The sequence below is a fragment of the Pleurodeles waltl genome, chromosome 3_1 (genome assembly GCF_031143425.1).
Source record: "Pleurodeles waltl isolate 20211129_DDA chromosome 3_1, aPleWal1.hap1.20221129, whole genome shotgun sequence".
NCBI classification, from domain to species: domain Eukaryota; kingdom Metazoa; phylum Chordata; class Amphibia; order Caudata; family Salamandridae; genus Pleurodeles; species Pleurodeles waltl.
Genome location: NC_090440.1, coordinates 1,331,625,371 through 1,331,644,686, shown reverse-complemented (window position 1 = coordinate 1,331,644,686; position 19,316 = coordinate 1,331,625,371). Strand labels below are relative to the sequence as shown.

The 19,316-nt window shown below is 48.8% G+C and overlaps 1 protein-coding gene across 7 annotated transcripts in view; it reads left to right on the top strand.

The window, feature by feature from the left end:
• Positions 1-19,316, top strand: part of SLC35F5 (solute carrier family 35 member F5) — a 575,369-nt gene that overhangs the window by 185,756 nt on the left and 370,297 nt on the right. For all 7 annotated transcript variants that reach the window (XM_069224683.1, XM_069224682.1, XM_069224686.1 and 4 more), the window contains one exon: positions 1,455-1,539. In XM_069224683.1, the coding sequence (XP_069080784.1) occupies positions 1,455-1,539 (85 nt within the window). The remainder of the gene's footprint in view (positions 1-1,454; positions 1,540-19,316) is intronic.

Sequence of the window (19,316 nt, the reverse complement as noted above, 5' to 3'; positions counted from 1 at the left end):
CTTGCAAAAGAACAGATGACCAGGGGTAAGAGGGCAATAGTGCCCCAGGTCCAATCAGGCATTGCTGACCCTCACAGGGTTGTGGCATTAAGCAGATCAGGAGGAGAGAGGTGGAGCGCTCCCTTGCCCAATGCAGGCCGTAGCAGACAAGCTTGCGAAGGCGTCCCGTGCCATTTGTACCTAAGTCCCAGGTGCGCAGCGGGTTGATAGTTTGGGCCTCAGCACCTTCAGGGTGTACAGCACTCACTGTCTGAAGAGCACCCCTGTCTGCATCTAGCACACCCTCACCAGATTGGGAAGTGGATTGGCTGTTTATTACTGTAGAGACTCCTTCCACCATCTTAGAACCACTCTTCAGTGGGCTGACAGGTGGAGCACCGCCCCTAACCCCATCCCCCCCACCCCGCCACACCCACACACACACAACACTGTCTCCCCAGGGGGTTATAGATCACTGTGTCACTAGTTGTTGAGGGATTTATTGCTGCCAGTAGCAGGATGTGTGTAAATGGTCAGGTTGGACCTCAACGCTCTCTAGAGAGCATTCACCATCTTCGTTGTCCAGGCTCTGGAGTGTTGCCTACTTTTCCTGAGCTTTGTTGTATGATATCCTTGGTTAGCCAGTGCGGCTCACTCCCACCTCCTAGACAGGTACCGCTTTGGGACACGTTCATTAGTGATCGTGATGAGTATGTTGAAAGTTGTATCCATCAGAGGAACAAAATACTTACATTTGCTAACTATTTCTGGTGGATACTTCATCTTACTGCTGATTCCCCCTCCCCCTTATGCCTTGATTAAGTGCTGTGACTAATAAACTCCCAAGGTATGCTTACATGTTATGTGCTGTATTTGCTGTTGCTTTGGCTCTCTTTGACCTTCTCATGGCTCCACAAGACTTGGAAAGAAAATTGGGAACTGTCACAACGACGCTGGTTAGCACTTCATGCACCTGATTATGCTTTTAAGATTGTGCATTCAAAGTTGTGACTGGAGCAACATGACTCCACCTGGGGACTCTGAATTTTTTTGGGGAAAAGATTTCCAGACTAGCCTGAAGCATGATAGCAGTTTTTGTAATGTGGAGAATCTGTGGGAAGATTATGTATTCACCAGAAATATTGTTACGGAAGATAAATGACCTTTTCATTTGGAACATAGTGTAAAATGTTTGCTTCTGAATTAGGAATCTGATAAAATGTGAACTCCATACCCATGTTAGATATAATTGTTATTTGTAAGGAGAGAGGTCCTTCTCGGTCGGTCCTGCTAGGCCTTTTTTAGGTTGATGATAAAAACATTTGACTTTCTCAAAGGCATTTGGCTTTGCTTATTGTCTATGGAGGCTTGTATACGGAGACCTTTGTTTGCACTTCAAATGCATGGCTTCTACTTTATATTCTGCTTGTTATGAAAGTGTTTATCCCTGGATAATGTTTTATTTTATTTCACAGAGTGAACCTCTTTATGTCCCTGTTAAATTTCATGATTTACCGAGTGAAAAGGCTGGTAGTGCTAACACTAGTGATGCAGAAAATTGTAAGTACTGGATTATTTTATTAGTATTATCTGATGCTCCCATGGTGCAATTGTAATCTTCGTTCACTACAACTGATCCATTAGAACTATCACAAATGAAAACTATGATCTGTAAAAGAAAAGCCGAGAATGGAGCATTATGTCTTTGCGGCATCACGTCATGTGAGAACCTTATTTTTGAGTTCTAATAAGGTTATTCACAATTGATGCTTAATTTAATGTCACATCGCTTGACTTTCTCATCACCAGACCTTACGTAAATAGTTTAAATGGCCTAAAAAGCTCTAGGGTATTGCATGAATAAAAGAATGAATTCACAAGTGACAAAAAACAAGTGTACTTTAGTGTCACTACATTACTTCTCTGAGCTTCTGTTAGGAAAGAATGAAAAAAAGTGTTCATTTCTAAGTGAAAGTGTGCAAGCGCAAACCAGCTGCTTCTACCCCTTTTCTGAGGCGAAAATGTCTGATGAATAAATGGTTTTCACCGTAACTTGGTTCTCCTTCAGTGTTGTTTTGGACCCAGTGAGAGGGTGGCACCCGTTGTAAATGATTGCTGACTATCAAGCACTCTTATTTTTAGCTTTTTTTGTAGTAGTATTTCACTCGTACGTTTTGCGCCCTTCCTGCTAAAAACGTATCTGCCTACACTACTCCTCCTCTTCCTCTCTTAACCCTTCTTCCTTCTCTCGTCCTCTCCTCCCTCCTCCTTTCCTCCTCTCCTCCTCCTTCTCATTCCCTCTCCCACTTCTTTCCTCCTCCCTCCCTCCCACTTCTTTCCTCCTCCCTCCCACTCTCCCTCCAGCCTTCCTCTGTTTCTCATCCTACCCTTTAATCCTCCTCCTTCCGTCTGTCCTTCCTCCCGTCCCCTTTCTTCCTTACTCCCTTTCGGTTCATATATCTTTGTTACAACTAAAGTTGCTCTTCACCCCTCCATTCTCATACAAAAGTAAAAAGAACATCCAAATCGAGGTAGCCAGTTTATCGACACTTGATATAATATTCATATTAGCAGGATATCCCTCTACGTTGTCATATAACACGTTCGTTTCTTCTCTCGGCTCTCAGTTGTCGTCTGCCCTGTCTTCCTTAATCTCCGTTTTGCTTTTCTCTTTAGGGTGATTTTTCAACACTCTTAAGTATATTTGACTTGTGACCAGTTCTTTGCTTGAACTTCTAATATGGATGCCCATTGTGTTTCACTCCTGTTTCTCTTGTTCTTAACTTTTCCTCGATTATAAATAGCCAAATGCAACAGAGATTTGCATTTGTTATTGGGTCTATGTTCTTTCTTTCCTCAGTACACGATGGTCACCTACCTCTCAGTAGGTGTGATATACATTTTTTTCTTCTATAATGTAGTGTGAAGCGTCACTCCATTAGAGTTAGTAATATTTCTTTATAAAACGGAAGCAACATCCTACTAAATGGTTGTCATTTTGAGGCATTTTCAGAAAGTGTCCCCTGATCCTCCCAACCTCTTTGTTGTTGGTCTGATACCGTGGTTACAGTTTCTTTAGTCTAGATAGCATATAGCAGCGCTATAACAACTTGACATTAACGTTTCCCACATAAATGTTAGACCATTGCCATTTTACTGATCATTGTGATTTGTTTACTCTCAACCATCTGTCTCATAATTTATTTTTCCATATGTTACAGTGTTCTGTTTTGCCTGACCATTTTATCATCTAACAGCTTGGAAGTGCCTAACACCAAATGCAATTCTAAATGATTTTGTAAAATGTACTTTGGTTTGAAAAAACTTTAAAATATGAGTGTTAAAAAATATCTTATAAATTTCATCAGTGTACATAGAAGATGATACAAATCCGATGAAAGGCAAGCCGACTAAGAAGCTGTAATACAGATAAAACATGTTTTAAAGCATCTAACAAAAAATGTTGCCGTGCATGGTCGCACTCTTGGTGCAAAGAGAGCATATACAGTCCTATCTGGTGGCAATTGGTCAAGAATTGTCAATAGTTAGAACAGTTCATTCTAATGAAACTTGATAAAAAGGTTAGTTAACAACAAAGTTACATGACGTGATTTCTTTTGAGTGCTCTGCTATCTATTCTAGAGTCTCTGGTTCGGTTTGTGATCTCTCCATTTGTTGATCATGTCCAGTGTTGTGATACAGCTGAAACAAATGAGCATTACAGAGTTAATTTTTTGATTGATCGCTGTACAGCCATATATTATCTAAATGGCAATTTAATTGTAACTTTGTGTTACTGAATGATGGCTTTTTGGTAGATGATTAAATAAGCAGTGCCTGTGCTGCAGATCTAGGGTAAAGTGATCAATTAATAAGACATTGTGAGCATTATAGAAGGCTTTAATGCACGGACCACGTATACTAGGAGGATGTGACCGAGCAACTGCTCAGACGCATCAAGTTCTCTTAAAAAGATTTGAAAAAATTTACAGATGTTAAAAAATTTACGGAACGAGGCTGCATCCCCATTGAACACAAAATTAACAGTACATTTTGGAACTTTTCATTGAAATATTGTGTAACAGTTGACCATGAGACCGTATCCAATTTGAATGTTACATAGAACAAATTCTTAGGGGTACCCATTTTAAACATACTATGCAAGTGTAGGAAAGTAGCACCTTTCTGGCATAATTAACCCCCCCGCCACACACACACACCTTTTGCCTGGTGTCAGTGTGTTTAGACTGTAGTACACTGGTATCTGCTGACCAGGACCCCAGTGTCAGTGCTCTCTCACCTAAATTTAGTTGTAAGTTAAATTTTACACCCAATAGTTGGCAAACTGCTGCACCCATATAAGTCCTCAGTATATGATACTCAGGTTCCCAGGGCATTGGTACAACAGAGGTCCCCCGTGAGCTGCAGCATGTATTGTGCCACCCAAGAGGGCCCATGCAAACTGTGACTACAGGCCTGCCATTGCAGCCTGTGCGAAATGGTGCATGCACCCTTCACTCCAGATGCAAGGTTTGCCATATATCATGGTCACTTCACTCTGTCTCTGTAAGTCGCTCCTAAAGTAGGCCCCTTAGCTCAAGGGCAGGATGCATGGTTCTAAGTGTGAGGGCACCCCTGCATGAGCAGAGGTGCCCTGCAAACCCCAGACTCCATTCCTTGGGCTTTGTAAGTGTGGGGATGCCATCTTAAGTTATGTAGTGGACACGGGTCAACATGAGTGATCAAACTGCATAGTGGCTTACCCGAACATAGGCATATTTGGTATCAAACATGTTGGAATCATGCAACCGCACTGATTTCATTGCTAGTTGCATGATACCATGTACTCTGGGGGTTCCCTATGCAATCCACCATGTTTGCCTGTATAGCCTTGCATGGTCTCCATGCCAGCTGTGCTACTAATGATCCCAGACACTATTCTGACTTCCTGCTGCTGAGCCAAACTCTGGCAGGGGAAGGCAGGACAAAGGATTTCATGTAGGACAGAGCTGTGACCACATCTTCTTTAGAAATAGATGTCTCTGGGCTGGGGTGGGTTTGCCTCTGAGTGCCACCAGACTGCATAAACCAGTTTACACCAGTGAAGGAACCCCATGTTCCCGCTCTGGCACGAAACCACACAAAGGACAGGGAGTGACCACCCCCCTGTCCAGCTCGTCCTTTAGAAAGGTGCACAAAACTCTGCCAGGTGGCCACTTGATTCTGCCATCTTGGAAATAAGATGAACAGAGGCCCCTGGGAGCATTTGAATGGTTAGTCCAGCTGGGTGACGTCCCTGATCCCCTCGGATAAGTAAGTGTCCAACCCCTTTCCTGGGTTACTTAAGGGCTTCCCTGAAGGTGGGACCCTAGATTCATCTGCAAGATTTCAGGAACCGTCTGCAAGTCACCTCTGCAAGACACTTCTGCCAACTGGACACCAGAACTGCTGCTGTTCTTCAGTGGAACCAGAAGCAAGACTGTAGCCAACCCCTTGGCCGTGCATTCTCCAGATTTGCTGGTACTCTGCCTGCACTTAGGAAAACAAGACAAAATCTCCTTTGTAGTGAAGGAGTCAATCCCCTGCATCTGCAGGCACCTCATCAATGACCGGCTTGTGGATCCTGCTGTCCCATGGACTCTTAAAGAATGTACAACACAGGTGGTGGTTCTGTGGCTCTCCAGAGGTCTGGCATATCTTCCTTGCAACTGGCCATCCCTCTTTGCTCTGCTGACGAGGCCTCCCTGTGACTCCCGGTGCCTGCAGCCAGAGGGTCCTGCTGGGGGCTCCCGTGATTCCTCCTGGCTCTCCTGCTTGCTGAGGGCTGGTCCTGACTTACTTGTCAAGGTTGGGTCATCTAGACCTTGCTGGTCACCACAACTCCTGTGAACTTCGTGCAACACTGCCTTCATTTGCCAAGGCTTGTTGGTAGTCCCACTGATCCCTCTCCAACTTGATGGCCGGCGTGGGACAGCTCATGGACAACTCCTGAGGTCTTACTGCATTCCCTGGACTCCGCAGGTGCACTTCTTAGTCCACCACGAAGCATCACTGAGAGGGTTAGGCATTGCCCTCTGTATGGTCTGGACTCTGCCCCCTCTCTCCTTACGTCCTCTTCTTCCGGAATTCACACCTGGATACTACCGACCTGGTCCAAAGGCCCATCAGCAGCTGGACAGCCAACATCCTCATTCATTTTAAGAGAAGTTTCTGTCACTACTTCACCCCTATGCACCTGTGCTCCCTGGTGTAGGTTCTGGACTGCTCTGGGTATCCACGGGTTGGGGCACTATCCAACCTCCCTTCTCCCAAAGGGCTTCCTTGGGTATTTGGGAAAGGGTCCTAAAACGCCAAAACACATAAGCCTATGGACACTGACCCAAGATTTCTTCTCTGCCTACGGGCGTCTGGGGAGTTCTACCTACTTATTTACCTTTGTGGTTTTTAGGAATACCTGAGTCCTAAGGGTCTTTTGATGGTAGTGTGGGTTGGGAGTGGTTTTCACATTTTTTTTGTATATAATTTGCTCATCCCCCTTACCCCGCCCCTCTTCCTTCCCCCCATGGGGGCCCATGTTATTTTATGCCTTTACTTACCTTTTGCTAAGTATATTTTTGTATGACCATATCTCTGGTTAGGAGATATTACAAAGTTAGCTCTAGAGTGTGTCATAATAAATATTACATGTTTTTCTAACATTAGTGTGGTTCTTTCCTGTGTGTACTTCACTGACTGACCTGTGTGGTACTTGCAACTGCTTTACACTCTCCTGGATAAGCCTTAGCTGCTTTCCACAGGCAAACCCACATGGGAGCTCTTGTTATCTAGAGCCACGTCCACTATCATTAAGGGTTGCCTGGTCTCAGTACAAGGTACCTCACCTATAGATGTAGAACGTATACTGAGCCAGCCTCATACAGCAACAATCAAGCGCTGTTGACACAATCAAAACTCTTGTTAAAGTCAGTGGATGTACTGTGGAGTGATGGGCATTCGAATAAAGTGTCATACTACCCATGACTGTCCAAGCCATCAAATAGTGCAGGACAGGGTGTCCTTTATGAAGCCCTCTTTGCGCAGCTGGAATCATATGGTTAGGCTCACCTGTGTCAAGTACATCAGATGTTAGTAAATAATTTTTCAGCAGGACTGAGCATTGGAGGAAGTTGATACATTTTAGACTGAGAATCAGCCCCTTAAGTGTCAAACTGTTACAGACCATATCCAAATTGCAGGTTGTAAGGAAATGGCTCCCTGTTGCAGTTACCCCCCACTTTTTGCCTGATACTGATGCTGATTTGACTGAGAAGTGTGCTGGGACCCAGCACCAGTGTTCTTTCACCTGAAATGTACCATTGTTTCCACAATTGGCACACCCCTGGCACACAGATAAGTCCCTTGTAAAAGGTACCAGTGGTACCAAGGGCCCTGTGACCAGGGATGGTCCGTAAGGGCTGCAGCATATGTTGTGCCACCCTAAGGGACCCCTCACCTAACACGTGCACACTACCATTGCAGATTGTGTGTGTTGGTGCGGAGAAAAAGGCGAAGTCGACATTGCATCCCCCTTAGGATGCCATGCACACAAAATACTGCCTGTGGCATAGGTAAGTCACCCCTCTAGCAGGCCTTACAGCCCTAAGGCAGGGTGCACTATACCACGGGTGAGGGCATAGCTGCATGAGCAATATGCCCCTACAGTGTCTAAGTCTATTCTTAGACATTGTAAGTACAGTTGTGGCCATGTTAAGTATATGGTCTGGGAGTTTGTCAAAAACGAACTCCACAGCTCCATAATGGCCACACTGAATACTGGGAAGTTTGGTATCAAACTTCTCAGAATAATAAGCCCACACTGATGCCAGTGTTGGATTTATAAAAAAATGCACACAGAAGGCATCTTAGAGATGCCCCCTGTATTTTACCCAATTGTTCAGTGCAGGACTGACTGGTCTGTGCCAGCCTGCTGCTGAGAGACGAGTTTCTGACCCCATGTGGTGAGGGCCTTTGTGCTCTCTGAGGACAGAAACAAAAGCCTGCTCTGGGTGGAGGTGCTTCACACCTCACACCTCCCCCTGCAGGAACTGTAACACCTAGCAGTGAGCCTCAAAGGCTTCATGTTACAATGCCCCAGGGCACTCCAGCTAGTGGGGATGCCTGCCCCCTGGACCCAGCCCCCACTTTTGGCAGCAAGTCCAGGGAGATAATGAGAAAAACAAGGAGGAGTCACCCACCAGTCAGGACCGCCCCTAAGGTATCCTGAGCTGAGGTGACCCCTTCCTTTAGAAATCCTCCATCTTGATTTTGGAGGACTCCCCCAATAGGAATAGGGATGTGCCCCCCTCCCCTCAGGGAGGAGGCACAAAGAGGGTGTAGCCACCCTCAAGGACAGTAGCCATTGGCTACTGCCCTCCCAGACCTAAACACACCGATAAATTCAGTATTTAGGGGCTCCCCAGAACCTAGGAAACTAGATTCCTGCAACCTTAAGACGAAGAAGGACTGCTGACCTGAAGCTCTGCAGAGAAGACGGAGACACCAACTGCTTTGGCCCCAGCCCTACCGGCTTGTCTCCCCACTTCGAGAAAAACTGCAACAGCGACGCATCCCACAGGCTCCAGCGACCTCTGAAGCCTCAGAGGACTACCCTGCATATAAAAGGACCAAGAAACTCCTGAGGACAGCGGCCCTGTTCAACAAACCTGCAACTTTGCAACAAAGAAGCAACTTTTAAAGACCACACGTTTCCCGCCGGAAGGGTGAGACTTTCCACTCTGCACCGATGCCCCCGGCTCAACCTGCTGAAAACTATCTCTACAGGGAGGACTCCCCGGTGACTGAGAGCCCGTGAGTAGCTAGAGTTGACCCCCCTGAGCCACCACAGCGACGCCTGCAGAGGGAATCCAGAGGCTCCCCCTGACCGCGACTGCCTGCTTCAAGGAACCCAACGCCTGGAAAACACACTGCACCCGCAGCCCCCAGGACCTGAAGGAACCGAACTCCAGTGCAGGAGCGACCCCCAGGCAGCCCTCTTCCTAGCCCAGGTGGTGGCTACCCCGAGGAGCCCCCCTTTGCCTGCCTGCCTGCATCGCTGAGGAGACCCCTGGGTCTCCCCATTGAAACTTATTGCAAACTAGACGCCTGTTTGTACTCTGCACCCGGCCGCCCCTGTGCCGCTGAGGGTGTACTTTTTGTGCCTGCTTGTGTCCCCCCCCGGTGCCCTACAAAATCCCCCTGGTCTGCCCTCCGAAGACGCGGGTACTTACATGCTGGCAGACTGGAACCGGGGCACTCCTATTTCCATTGAATCCTATGTGTTTTGGGCACCACTTTGACCTCTGCACCTGACCGGCCCTGAGCTGCTGGTGTGGTAACTTTGGGGTTGCCCTGAACCCCCAACGGTGGGCTACCTTGGACCCAACTTTGAACCCTGTAAGTGCTTTACTTACCTGAGAACCTAAAAAATACTTACCTCCCCCAGGAACTGTTGAATTTTGCACAGTGTCCAATTTCAAAATAGCTTATTGCCATTTTTGCCAAAACTGTACATGCTATTGTGTTGATTCAAGTTCCTAAGATACCTGAGTGAAATACCTTTTATCTAAAGTATTGTTTGTAAATCTTGAACCTGTGGTTCTTAAAATAAACTAAGAAAATATATTTTTCTATATAAAAACCTATTGGCCTGGAATTGTCTTTGAGTGTGTGTTCCTCATTTATTGCCTGTGTGTGTACAACAAATGCTTAACACTACCCTCTGATAAGCCTACTGCTCGACCACACTACCACAAAATAGAGCATTAGAATTATATCTTTTTGCCACTGTCTTACCTCTAAGGGGAGCCCTTGGACTCTGTGCATGCTATTTCCTACTTTGAAATAGTACATACAGAGCCAACTTCCTACATTGGTGGATCAGCGGTGGGGTACAAGACTTTGCATTCGCTGGACTACTCAGCCAATACCTGATCTCACGACTAAATGCAAAAACTGTCATTAGAAACTGATTTTTGAAATTTGAGCTATTTTTCTAAATTTTTAAAAGTCCTGCTAGGGCCTTGTGTTAGTCCCTGTTGGCATTTCTTTTAGAGTTTAAAAGTTTGTAAAAGTTTGGATTTAAGTTCTAGAAATAGTTTTTAGATTCTTTAAAAGTAATCCCAACTTTTAGAGTGATAATGTCTAGCACAGATGAGATGGTAGTGGAAATCAACCTCACCCCTTACCTGCATCTAAGGATGTCAGAGTTAAGGACTCTCTGTAAGCTAAAAAATATAAAAACTGGGTCCAACCTTACCAAAGTACAGCTTCATGAGCTTTTGTCAGACTTCAAAAGGGACCACCCCTCTGAGGATAATCCTTCAGATGGGGAAATTAGTGAACAGGAGGATGAATTCCCCCCCTCCTGTCCTAAATAGGGAGAACAGGGTCCCTCAAACCCTGACTCCTCAAGTCATAGTCCGAGAGACTGGTTCTTCCATAGGGGAGACCAGTACCTCTGAAAACATTGAGGGCAGCCTCAATGAAGATGACCTCCTGTTAGCCAGGATCGCCAAAAGATTGGCTTTGGAGAAACAGCTCCTAACCATAGAAAGGGAAAGAAAAGAGATGGGGTTAGCTCCCATCAATGGTGGCAGCAACTTAAATAGGGTCAGAGAGAATACTGACATCCTAAAAATCCCAAAAGGGATTGTAACAAAATATGAAGATGGTGATGACATCACCAAATGGTTCACAGCTTTTGAGAGGGCTTGTGCAACCAGAAAAATAAACAGATCTCACTGGGGAGCTCTCCTTTGGGAAATGTTCACTGGAAAGTGTAGGGATAGACTCCTCACACTCTCTGGTAAAGATGCAGAATCCTATGACCTCATGAAGGCTACCCTGATTGGGGGCTTTGGATTCTCCACTGAGGAGTACAGGATTAGGCTCAGAGGGGCTCAAAAATCCTTGAGCCAGACCTGGGTTGATTTTGTAGACTACTCAGTGAAAACACTGGATGGTTGGGTAACTGGAAATGAAGTGCATGACTATGTGTTTTTTTTTTTTTTTTTACTTTCTTTTTATGATAATAACACAATGTGATACAAAGTCAGTGGGATCAGGGTCCCGTCATTTGAAAATAATTGCACATCAGAGATATTAGAAAGCTAAAGAAATTGAAAAACGCATAAGGCACAAACAAGGTATTATTCGTAATTTGAAAACCTGAGGTAGAGTTCTCTTCCAACATATATTAGGCGATGTGGGGGGTTTAAAGAAGATGAAGATCTAAGGGTAGAGAGTAGGTTGTACCTGCTGAGACGGGGAAACTGGGGAGTGCCGCCTTGGGAAGAACGTGGCATCGCATTGATAGTGTGTCTCAGGGTGTCAATTACCAAAAGAGAAGGAGGGGGTGTCGCTGCGCGGATGATAGGTGTTGCGGCTCTTGTCAACTCTATGGCCAGTTTCAGCTGGAGCCAGGTGTCTGCTGAATGACATAGGAGTAAGGATCTACCACAGAGGTCTGTTTGGGATATTGTTGGAGGGCGATATGCAGACTCTAATGGGTTTTTAAAAAGAGACGTGGAGGTAAGGGGCGAAGGGGAGAAAGAGAGAGAGAGTAAGAAAGAGGGAAAAAGAAAGAGAGAAGAAGGAACAGTAGGAGGAGGAAGGGGAAGGAGAGAAAAGAAGGGGGAGAGGAAAAGAAAAGAGAAGGAAGAGAAGGGGAAACAAGGAGGGGGAGAGGGGGGAAAGAGTGCAGAGTGAGAGGGAGGTACAAGAACGAGTGTAGGGAAGCGAGGGGGAGAGGGGGGAAAAGATGAATGTGGGGGAGGGGAGGGAGAGGGAAGGAAGGAGGGAACAGTGGTGGTTCCGGGTAGGGCACTATTGCCCCCTTATAAGGAAGGGAGCCCATACCTGTATAAATATTTGAGCTTGATCTTGTAGGTTATAGATGATTCGTTCATGTGTAGCAGTGCGGTCATGGCTGTGATCCATTCCTCCGGGGTTGGAGGGGTCTCTGACCGCCAGTGTCTGAGTATGCAAATATTTGCAGTAGCTAGCGCTGTGTGCAACAGTCTCTTGTGTGGTCTAGAGAGGTCTGGTAGGGAGGTCATATCTTGCAGAAGTATAAGGGCAGGAGGAAGTGGTGACGGAAGTGACAGTACTTCAGCCAGAGTGGAGCTCATGGCATCCCAGAGTGGTCGTACTGTTGTACAGTTTACCAAGATATGCATCAGGTCACAAGATGTCTCTGGACATCGCCAGCAGTTCGCGTGCGGGAGGAGTCCGGTCCTATATAGTTTCGCTGGAGACCAGTGCCAGTCGTGTAAAATTTTGAGGAGGCAGAATTTCAAGTGTGCCTCCCGGGTACCTCTATCTAGTGCCTCTAGGATAGCTTCCCAATCATCTGGGTCTAGATCCTGCTGCAGCCGGGTTTGCCACCGTAGGCGTAATTTGTCCAAGAGCGGCTGGGAGTAGAGTCGTCGAATAATTAGATCACAGAGGCCCGACATTACTCCCTTGCATTGCCCCCATTGCTGCAGGTAGGCCACTATCGGTGAAGGCAGAGATCCCCTTAGGGGAGGTGTATTCCCCTGGGAGAGGCAGTGCTTAAGTTGCATATATCTCCATTCCTGGTTCAGGTGCAGGTCGAATTCCTCCCGCAGCTTGGGGAAGGGTTTGAGCACATTATTTTCTAGGACCTGTGAGAGGGTGAGAATGCCTGCCTGTTTCCATTGCGGCCAATGGAGTACCTCGCCACCTATGCGTAGGCCACTGTTGTGCCACAGGGGCGCTTGAGCATGTATGAGGGGGTAAACCCCAAACAGTCGGTGGGCCCTTCGCCAGGATGTCCTGGTCACCGCCAGGATAGGGTTCACCGAGTTAGTGGCTGGGAAGTCTGCACGGTAGGGTCCACCAAGTCCTTCATTCGCAGCCAGGAGTCGTTTTTCCAGTGCTATCAACAAGGGGGGCTGTGGTATATTCGATACTGTATTGGATAGCTGAGACATTTGGAGGGCTAAAGAGTATTGTTCCACCAATGGGAGTCCCATTCCCCCATTTATACGACGGGCCAAAAGTTTAGCTGGTGATAGCCGTGGTCGCATTGTGCCCCACACGAATGATCTAATTAGCGCACCGATGCCTCGTAGTGTAGAAAGGGGCACTTGTAAGGGGAGGAGACCCAGGATATAGGTGAAGCGGGGTACCGTCACCATTCTAACAGCTTGTACTCGGCCCCACATGGAGAGGCCTAACTGGGTCCATTTCGCACAGTCCAGTTTCGCCAGCGTGATGAGAGGGTCAATGTTGTCCGCCACCATGTGTGCCAGTCCTGGGTTAACAAGCACTCCCAGGTATTTAAGACGTTTTGGCGTCCACCGAAATGGGTAGCCTAGGAGTGCTGCTTTTGTGGTTACTCGCGATAGCGGAAGTGCCTCGCTTTTGTCCCAGTTAATGCGGTATCCCGAAAGGGCTGCAAAGTCCTCGATTACCTCTAATAAGGCCGGTATGGATCTTTCCAAGTCCGTGAGTGTTAAGGGGATGTCATCAGCGTAGAGGTATATCTTGGAGGTGCCTTCGGGTAATGGTAGGCCGGTTAGGTAGGGCCATTCTATGCGATCGAACGCCTTTTCGGTGTCTAAGGACAAGGCCAGTGCCGACTCCGGGGAGTCTCTGACCGCCCATAAGGTGTGGCATAGGGTTCGTAGATGGTTCCTAGACGTGCGGCCCGGCACAAACCCCACCTGTGTATAGTGTATTAAAGACGGGATTACTTTTCGTAATCTATTTGCCAGGACACTTGCTAGAATTTTTATGTCCCCGTTTAGTAGAGAGATGGGCCGGTAGCTACTGCATAATAAAGGGTCTCTCCCAGGCTTCGGTATGACGACTATTGTGGCATTATTGGATATGGCCCCTAGTGTCTGTGTTTCGCAGGCTTCATTGAGGGCTTCGCATAAAATATCGATCGCCTCTGTCCCTACCCATTTATAAAATTCTGCCGGGTATCCGTCCTCCCCAGGTGATTTGTGGTACGGGAGGTCAGAGATGACTTTATTTATCTCCTGTCTGCTTATTTCCCCTTCTATTAGGCTACGGCCCTCGTCTGTTAGGGAGGGGAGGTCTAGCTTCTCTAAGAAGGTGGCAGCTTGTGCCAGGTTGGTTGTGGTTTCCGGCGTGTAAAGGTGTCTATAGAACAGGGCAAATTCGTTTGCAATTGCCTGTGGGTGGGTCAGTATGTCCCCGGAAGGAGAACGAATGGCTGGGATGGCTAAAGCAGCTGTTCTTTGACGGAGTTGGGCTGCAAGCAGTCGTCCCGCCTTCTCACCCTGTTCATAGTGTCTCCCTTGGAGTCTCTGTAACGCAAATTCAGCCTGGGTGGTGTACAGCTCATTAAAGGCCATTTGGCCTTGCTCTAGGCTTCGGCAGCCTGGGAGGGAGGGATGTGCTGTATATTGTCTGGTTAGTCGACGTATGTTGAGTTCCAATGCCGCTTGTTGCTCTTTTCTGTCTTTGTTCGCTATCGCCGCATCTCGAATGAGCTGTCCCCGTATCAAGGCTTTGGCTGCGGCCCACATGGTTCGGCTCGAGTCAACTGTACCTAGGTTGTCTTGGGTGAAAGTGGTCGCATGATCCTGTAGCTGTAACTTACCTTGGGGGATCGATAGCGATGGATCGCTAATCTCCTGGGTTTTCGGCTCGGAGATACCAGGCCTAAGCGGATGGCTACAAAGACTGGGAAGTGATCTGAAAGGCCTCCCTCCAGTATATTGTCCTCCAGGGTGTGGGCCACTAGGTTATGGGATAGGAGAAAATAATCAATCCGTGATTGGGTACCGTGTACCGGTGAGAGAAAGGTAAATTCTCTGTCCGTTGGGTGAGTCAACCTCCAGTGATCGACTAAACCATTATCCGTGAGTATGTCAGTCTATATGGCTGAGTCTGCGTTATTGCTCGTGTCTAGAGGCCCGTCCTGTCCAATGCTGCGTCCCTGGCTAGGCTCCAGTCTCCTCCTATAACGTAACGGGATGCCCCTATCTCGGTCAGAAGTCGATTGAGCTCGAGGAAGAAGAGGCGTTTGGGACCTGTTGGTGCATAGACTGATCCCACACACAGTGTTGAGTCCCCGATTTTCAGTTTGGTAAATATGTATCGGCCCTCAGGGTCCGTCCATGATTTGAAGACCGTGAAAGGGAGGGTTTTATGTAAGAGGATCGCCAACCCTCTTTTTCTTGGGATGTTCTCCGTACCGGGTGAGGGTGGGTTTCAGCTAAACAAGACGGTACCCACCCAGTCAAGTCACAATCTATCAGATTCAAGACTGTCTAGGTGTGTCTCTTGTAATAAGGCGATGTCTGCCTGTTTAGAGTTAAGGTAGGATAGGACTTTCTTCCGTTTGATGAAGTGGGTGAGACCGTTTACATTCCATGAGATAACCCAGGGAGGTACTACCGATGCTCCCATCTGGTTGGGCATCCTCACTTCCTGTGTCAACCCACCCGGGGGTATGGGATCAGGAGGGATGGGGTAGACTCTGTAAACTGAAGAGGATGCCGGGGAGAGGAGAGGGGGAATGACAGGTGTGTTGAATACGAAGAAGAGTTGAAAAAGAATAAAATAAAAAAAAGAGACAGTGGATCAGTGGGGAAAAGAGGAAATAAAGAAGAAGGTAGAGAAGGAAGAACGGGATACGAGTCCCGAGTTACACGAACTTTAACCGGCGGGTCTAAATCCTAGGCCGAATGAGCATCGACGCCCGGCCAGCAGGCCTCGCGCCGGGTGGGGGCGCGCCTACGAGGCACCCCAGCCCTCTGTGTAGGTGTCTCCAGTAATGTCCGGGGGGGGATGTGCTTGTGACCAGAGGGCGGGGGGGGAGGCCGGGTGTTGGCCCCATCCCAATGAGGGGGAGGGATGGGGAAAGCATGGGGGAAGGACAGGGACAGGTGCTGCTGTTGCTAGGGTCACTTCCCCTTGGTTGTACTGAAGGGTTGCGGCATGTGAATACTCTGGGACTCAGCATCTGTAGTCTGTTCTGCTTTGCATCAGCTCCCATCTTTAGATCATTACTGAGCTTGTTAGCAGACCGGGATCTAGAGCCCAACCCCAGTTCGGAATCATTTAGTCCCACCCCAGCCAAGGCAAGCCAGTGATGTGCAAGGGTGTTGCGTCAGTTCCCACACTTCCCAGAGAGTATAATAGGGCCTGATTCCAGGTGGAGGAAGTGGTATGGGATATGATAAGTGTTACCCGACATGAGGGGGAGGGGCAGTGAGAAACAAGAGCACTCAGGAGCCAATAATAACTATCACACAATCCGAACAGTCTAAGCAGTCCGAGATGATCAAAGCCTACTGAAAGGGTGGAAGGGGGGTGGTTCTCAGCGGTACAATGTCTGAAGAGTATGCATGAGAAAAGGTACTCATCACTTCTCTGTGTCAGGACTCCTTCGCCATAAAGTTCCTATGTTTCCTGCAACGTTTCTATGACAGTCTGTGGTTGTTGATATTGAGGGATTGTAGGAAAACCGTACCCATGTTGGTTTCAGGTGGCGGGCACCTAGGGTTTCAGAGGGGATCGGGACTTGTCTCTGTCTGACAGCTGTGTGTGCATCGCCACTGCCTGTAGGACTTGACCCCTGTCAACGAAGCTTTTCGTTAATCTCTCCAGGTCTCTGCCCCTGGTTTGAGGGTCTGTGGTGGGTCTTCCATCGGTGTCCAGAGCAATTTCCGGTTGGCCCTTGCCCCTGGTTTGGTTCTGTGTGTCTTGGACCAAGTCTATGCGCTCTTTGAAATTTCAGAGGGGAGTCGAATGTTATGTCGGCTAGTTTGGGGAGCGTGTCTCGCAAGTAAGAGAGGATATCTGTACTCTCAATGCCTTCCGGAAATCCAAGGAAACGGACATTGTTTCTGCTGCTTCTGTCCTCAAGGTCGGTTAACTTGCTGCAGAGGTGCAAGAGTTCCTGATCTCTGTCAGTCTGTAAGGCCACTTGACTTTCCACAGCCGCTATTCGATGGTCCAGTCCGGAAATTTGTGACTGGAAGCCCGCTATTTCCAGGCGCATGGATCTCGTTTCCGCTGTTAATGCCGTCATGGCATTGTCCATATCTTCCAGTTTGCGACCAACTGCCAATATCTCCTGCAGCATGCGATCCATTGATACTCCTTGAGCGTCTTCTGACATGGTGGCGTGTAAGGGGGATGGAGAGTCCGCAGTGGAAGGGTGTTTCTGTTGGCGCAGGGCTTCAGAGAAGAGTAGTTGGCAGGCAGGCTTACCCAGTACTTTACCCGCCGTCTTGCCTCTGGGCATTGCGGGTTTCTCCGTACAGATGGGGATCCGTGGGGGTGCTCGTCCGTGTCACAGTGAGGGCGATCAGCATGGGAGCGTGGGCAGCAGAGGAGAGCGGGTGGGGGAGGGGGGAGGAGGGCTCGGAGTAATTGATGAGTTCAAGTGAGTACCTCTCCAAGCGGCCTCCTGGAGAAGGCTGTTATTGGTGTCTACGAGGGGAAGGGTCCTAGTGTTGGCTCTATAACGATCAGCGTCCCACTGGGCTGTGTCCGGACCGCGTGGGGGTGAAGTTTCTTGCTGCTTTCTTACGTGTTAGCTTAGGGGTCCGTGGGTCTGTGGAGAGAGGGGTTGCTTTGGAGCCGAGGCCCGTTGTTACTCCTGGCCCTCTTTGCTCTCCATGCCTCGTTAGTTCTAGACTTTTCACTTTTGCTGTTAGTGTCTTTTTTTTTAGTCCTTACTCCTTCCCCCCTCCTGTACTTGCCCCTCTTCTTATTAGGTGGCGTTTAGTCCTTGGCTCTTTGCCTTTTCCTCTTCCCGTCGTTTTCCTCCCCTCTCTGTACGTTGTTGTATTTCTCTCTCTCTTCTCTCTCCCGGCCTCTCTCTCACTCATCCACCACCCTCACCTCCTTGTGTCTCTCATCCTCTCTGGCTCACCGACTCGGCCCTCGCTCCTCCGTCTTCCCTGGGGCCTCTGCCGTTTCTGAGGGGGCCTCCTCTGAAGCAGGTAAGGCTGGGAGGTGGGGGCAGCCGTCCGTTGTGCTCTGCTGATGGCGAGTCCTCTTATCGCCAATCCCGTCGCCCCCGGCAAAAAAGGGGGGGAGTTGAGGAGGCACTGGGAGGTGTGTTATTAGCACCGGGTCACCTCCTGTTGTTGTTGTTGTTCTGGGCCGCGGTGCCGGTCCGCTCCGTTCCCCCTCCCCGGCACCGAACGACCGGGAGGGAGGGAGGGGCAGGCGGTGCCCTGGCCTGTTGCCGGCTCCGGGGGGCCGCAGATGAGCCGCCGCCAAGGTGCAAGCAGTGGTGGAGGGCGCGCCCCCTACCTCGGGCTCCAGCAGGGGACGCATCACTCCGCGCCGGGGTGACTCCGCACTCAAGGCCGCGGCTCAGAAGCCTGCCGCAGGCCTCGAGCCTTCTCCTCTCGCTCCGCTCAGCGTCTCCGGGGAGGGCGCTCCCTCCGCGTCGCGGACCTCGGCCGCCCGCCGCCTCCGATCCCTACGCCGGCCCCCGCTGCGTTCGGGGGTCTTCTGGTGCGCCTCCAGCACCTCTGTCCCTGTCGCGTGGCCCACCGCCGTGCGGAGCTCGGCTCTCAGGCCGCCATCATGGACCGCGGCCAGACCACGCACCCTGTATGACTATGTTTTATAATTTGTTTATGAAAGAACACATTTTAAGTAACTGCTTCAATGATAAGTTGCATCAGTATATGGTACACCTAGGTCCAATTTCTCCCCAAGAAGTGGTAAAGAAAGCAGACCACTGGGTCAAGACTAGGGTAACCAAAACTTCCACTCTGGGTGACCAAAAGAAAGGGGTTACAAAGCCTCCCCAGGAGAAAGTGGGTGACACTAGAAACAAAGAGAAAGAGTCCTCTGTAGGCCCCCAAAAAACAGACCAGGTGGGTGGGCCCCAAGACACAACCCACAACAAAGGTGGGTACCAGGGTAAGAACTGGGATGCCACTAAGGCATGGTGCCAAAACTGTAGTCAGACAGGGCACCACACCAAGGGCACTTCTTGTCCCAAAAACAAACCCCCTAGCAAAATCCCAGGGGTGATCAGTGTAGCCATTGGGGATGACTCCTCAGATGAGGAGGTCTTCATAGCCTTCAACTGGAAAAAGGGCCCAACAGGTGAGTTGGAGATTCCAGAGGGAAGTAGACACTGCCACCACCTACTGGTGAATGGAATCCGAGCCACTGCCCTGAGACACTTGTGCCAGTCACACTATTGTGCATGACAGGCTGGTGTTCTCAAACCAGTACATCCCAGCTGAGACTGCCAGAGTAAGAGTTAGCCCAGACAGGGTCACTGATAGGCCAGTGGCTTTTGTGCTCATAGAAGTGGGTAG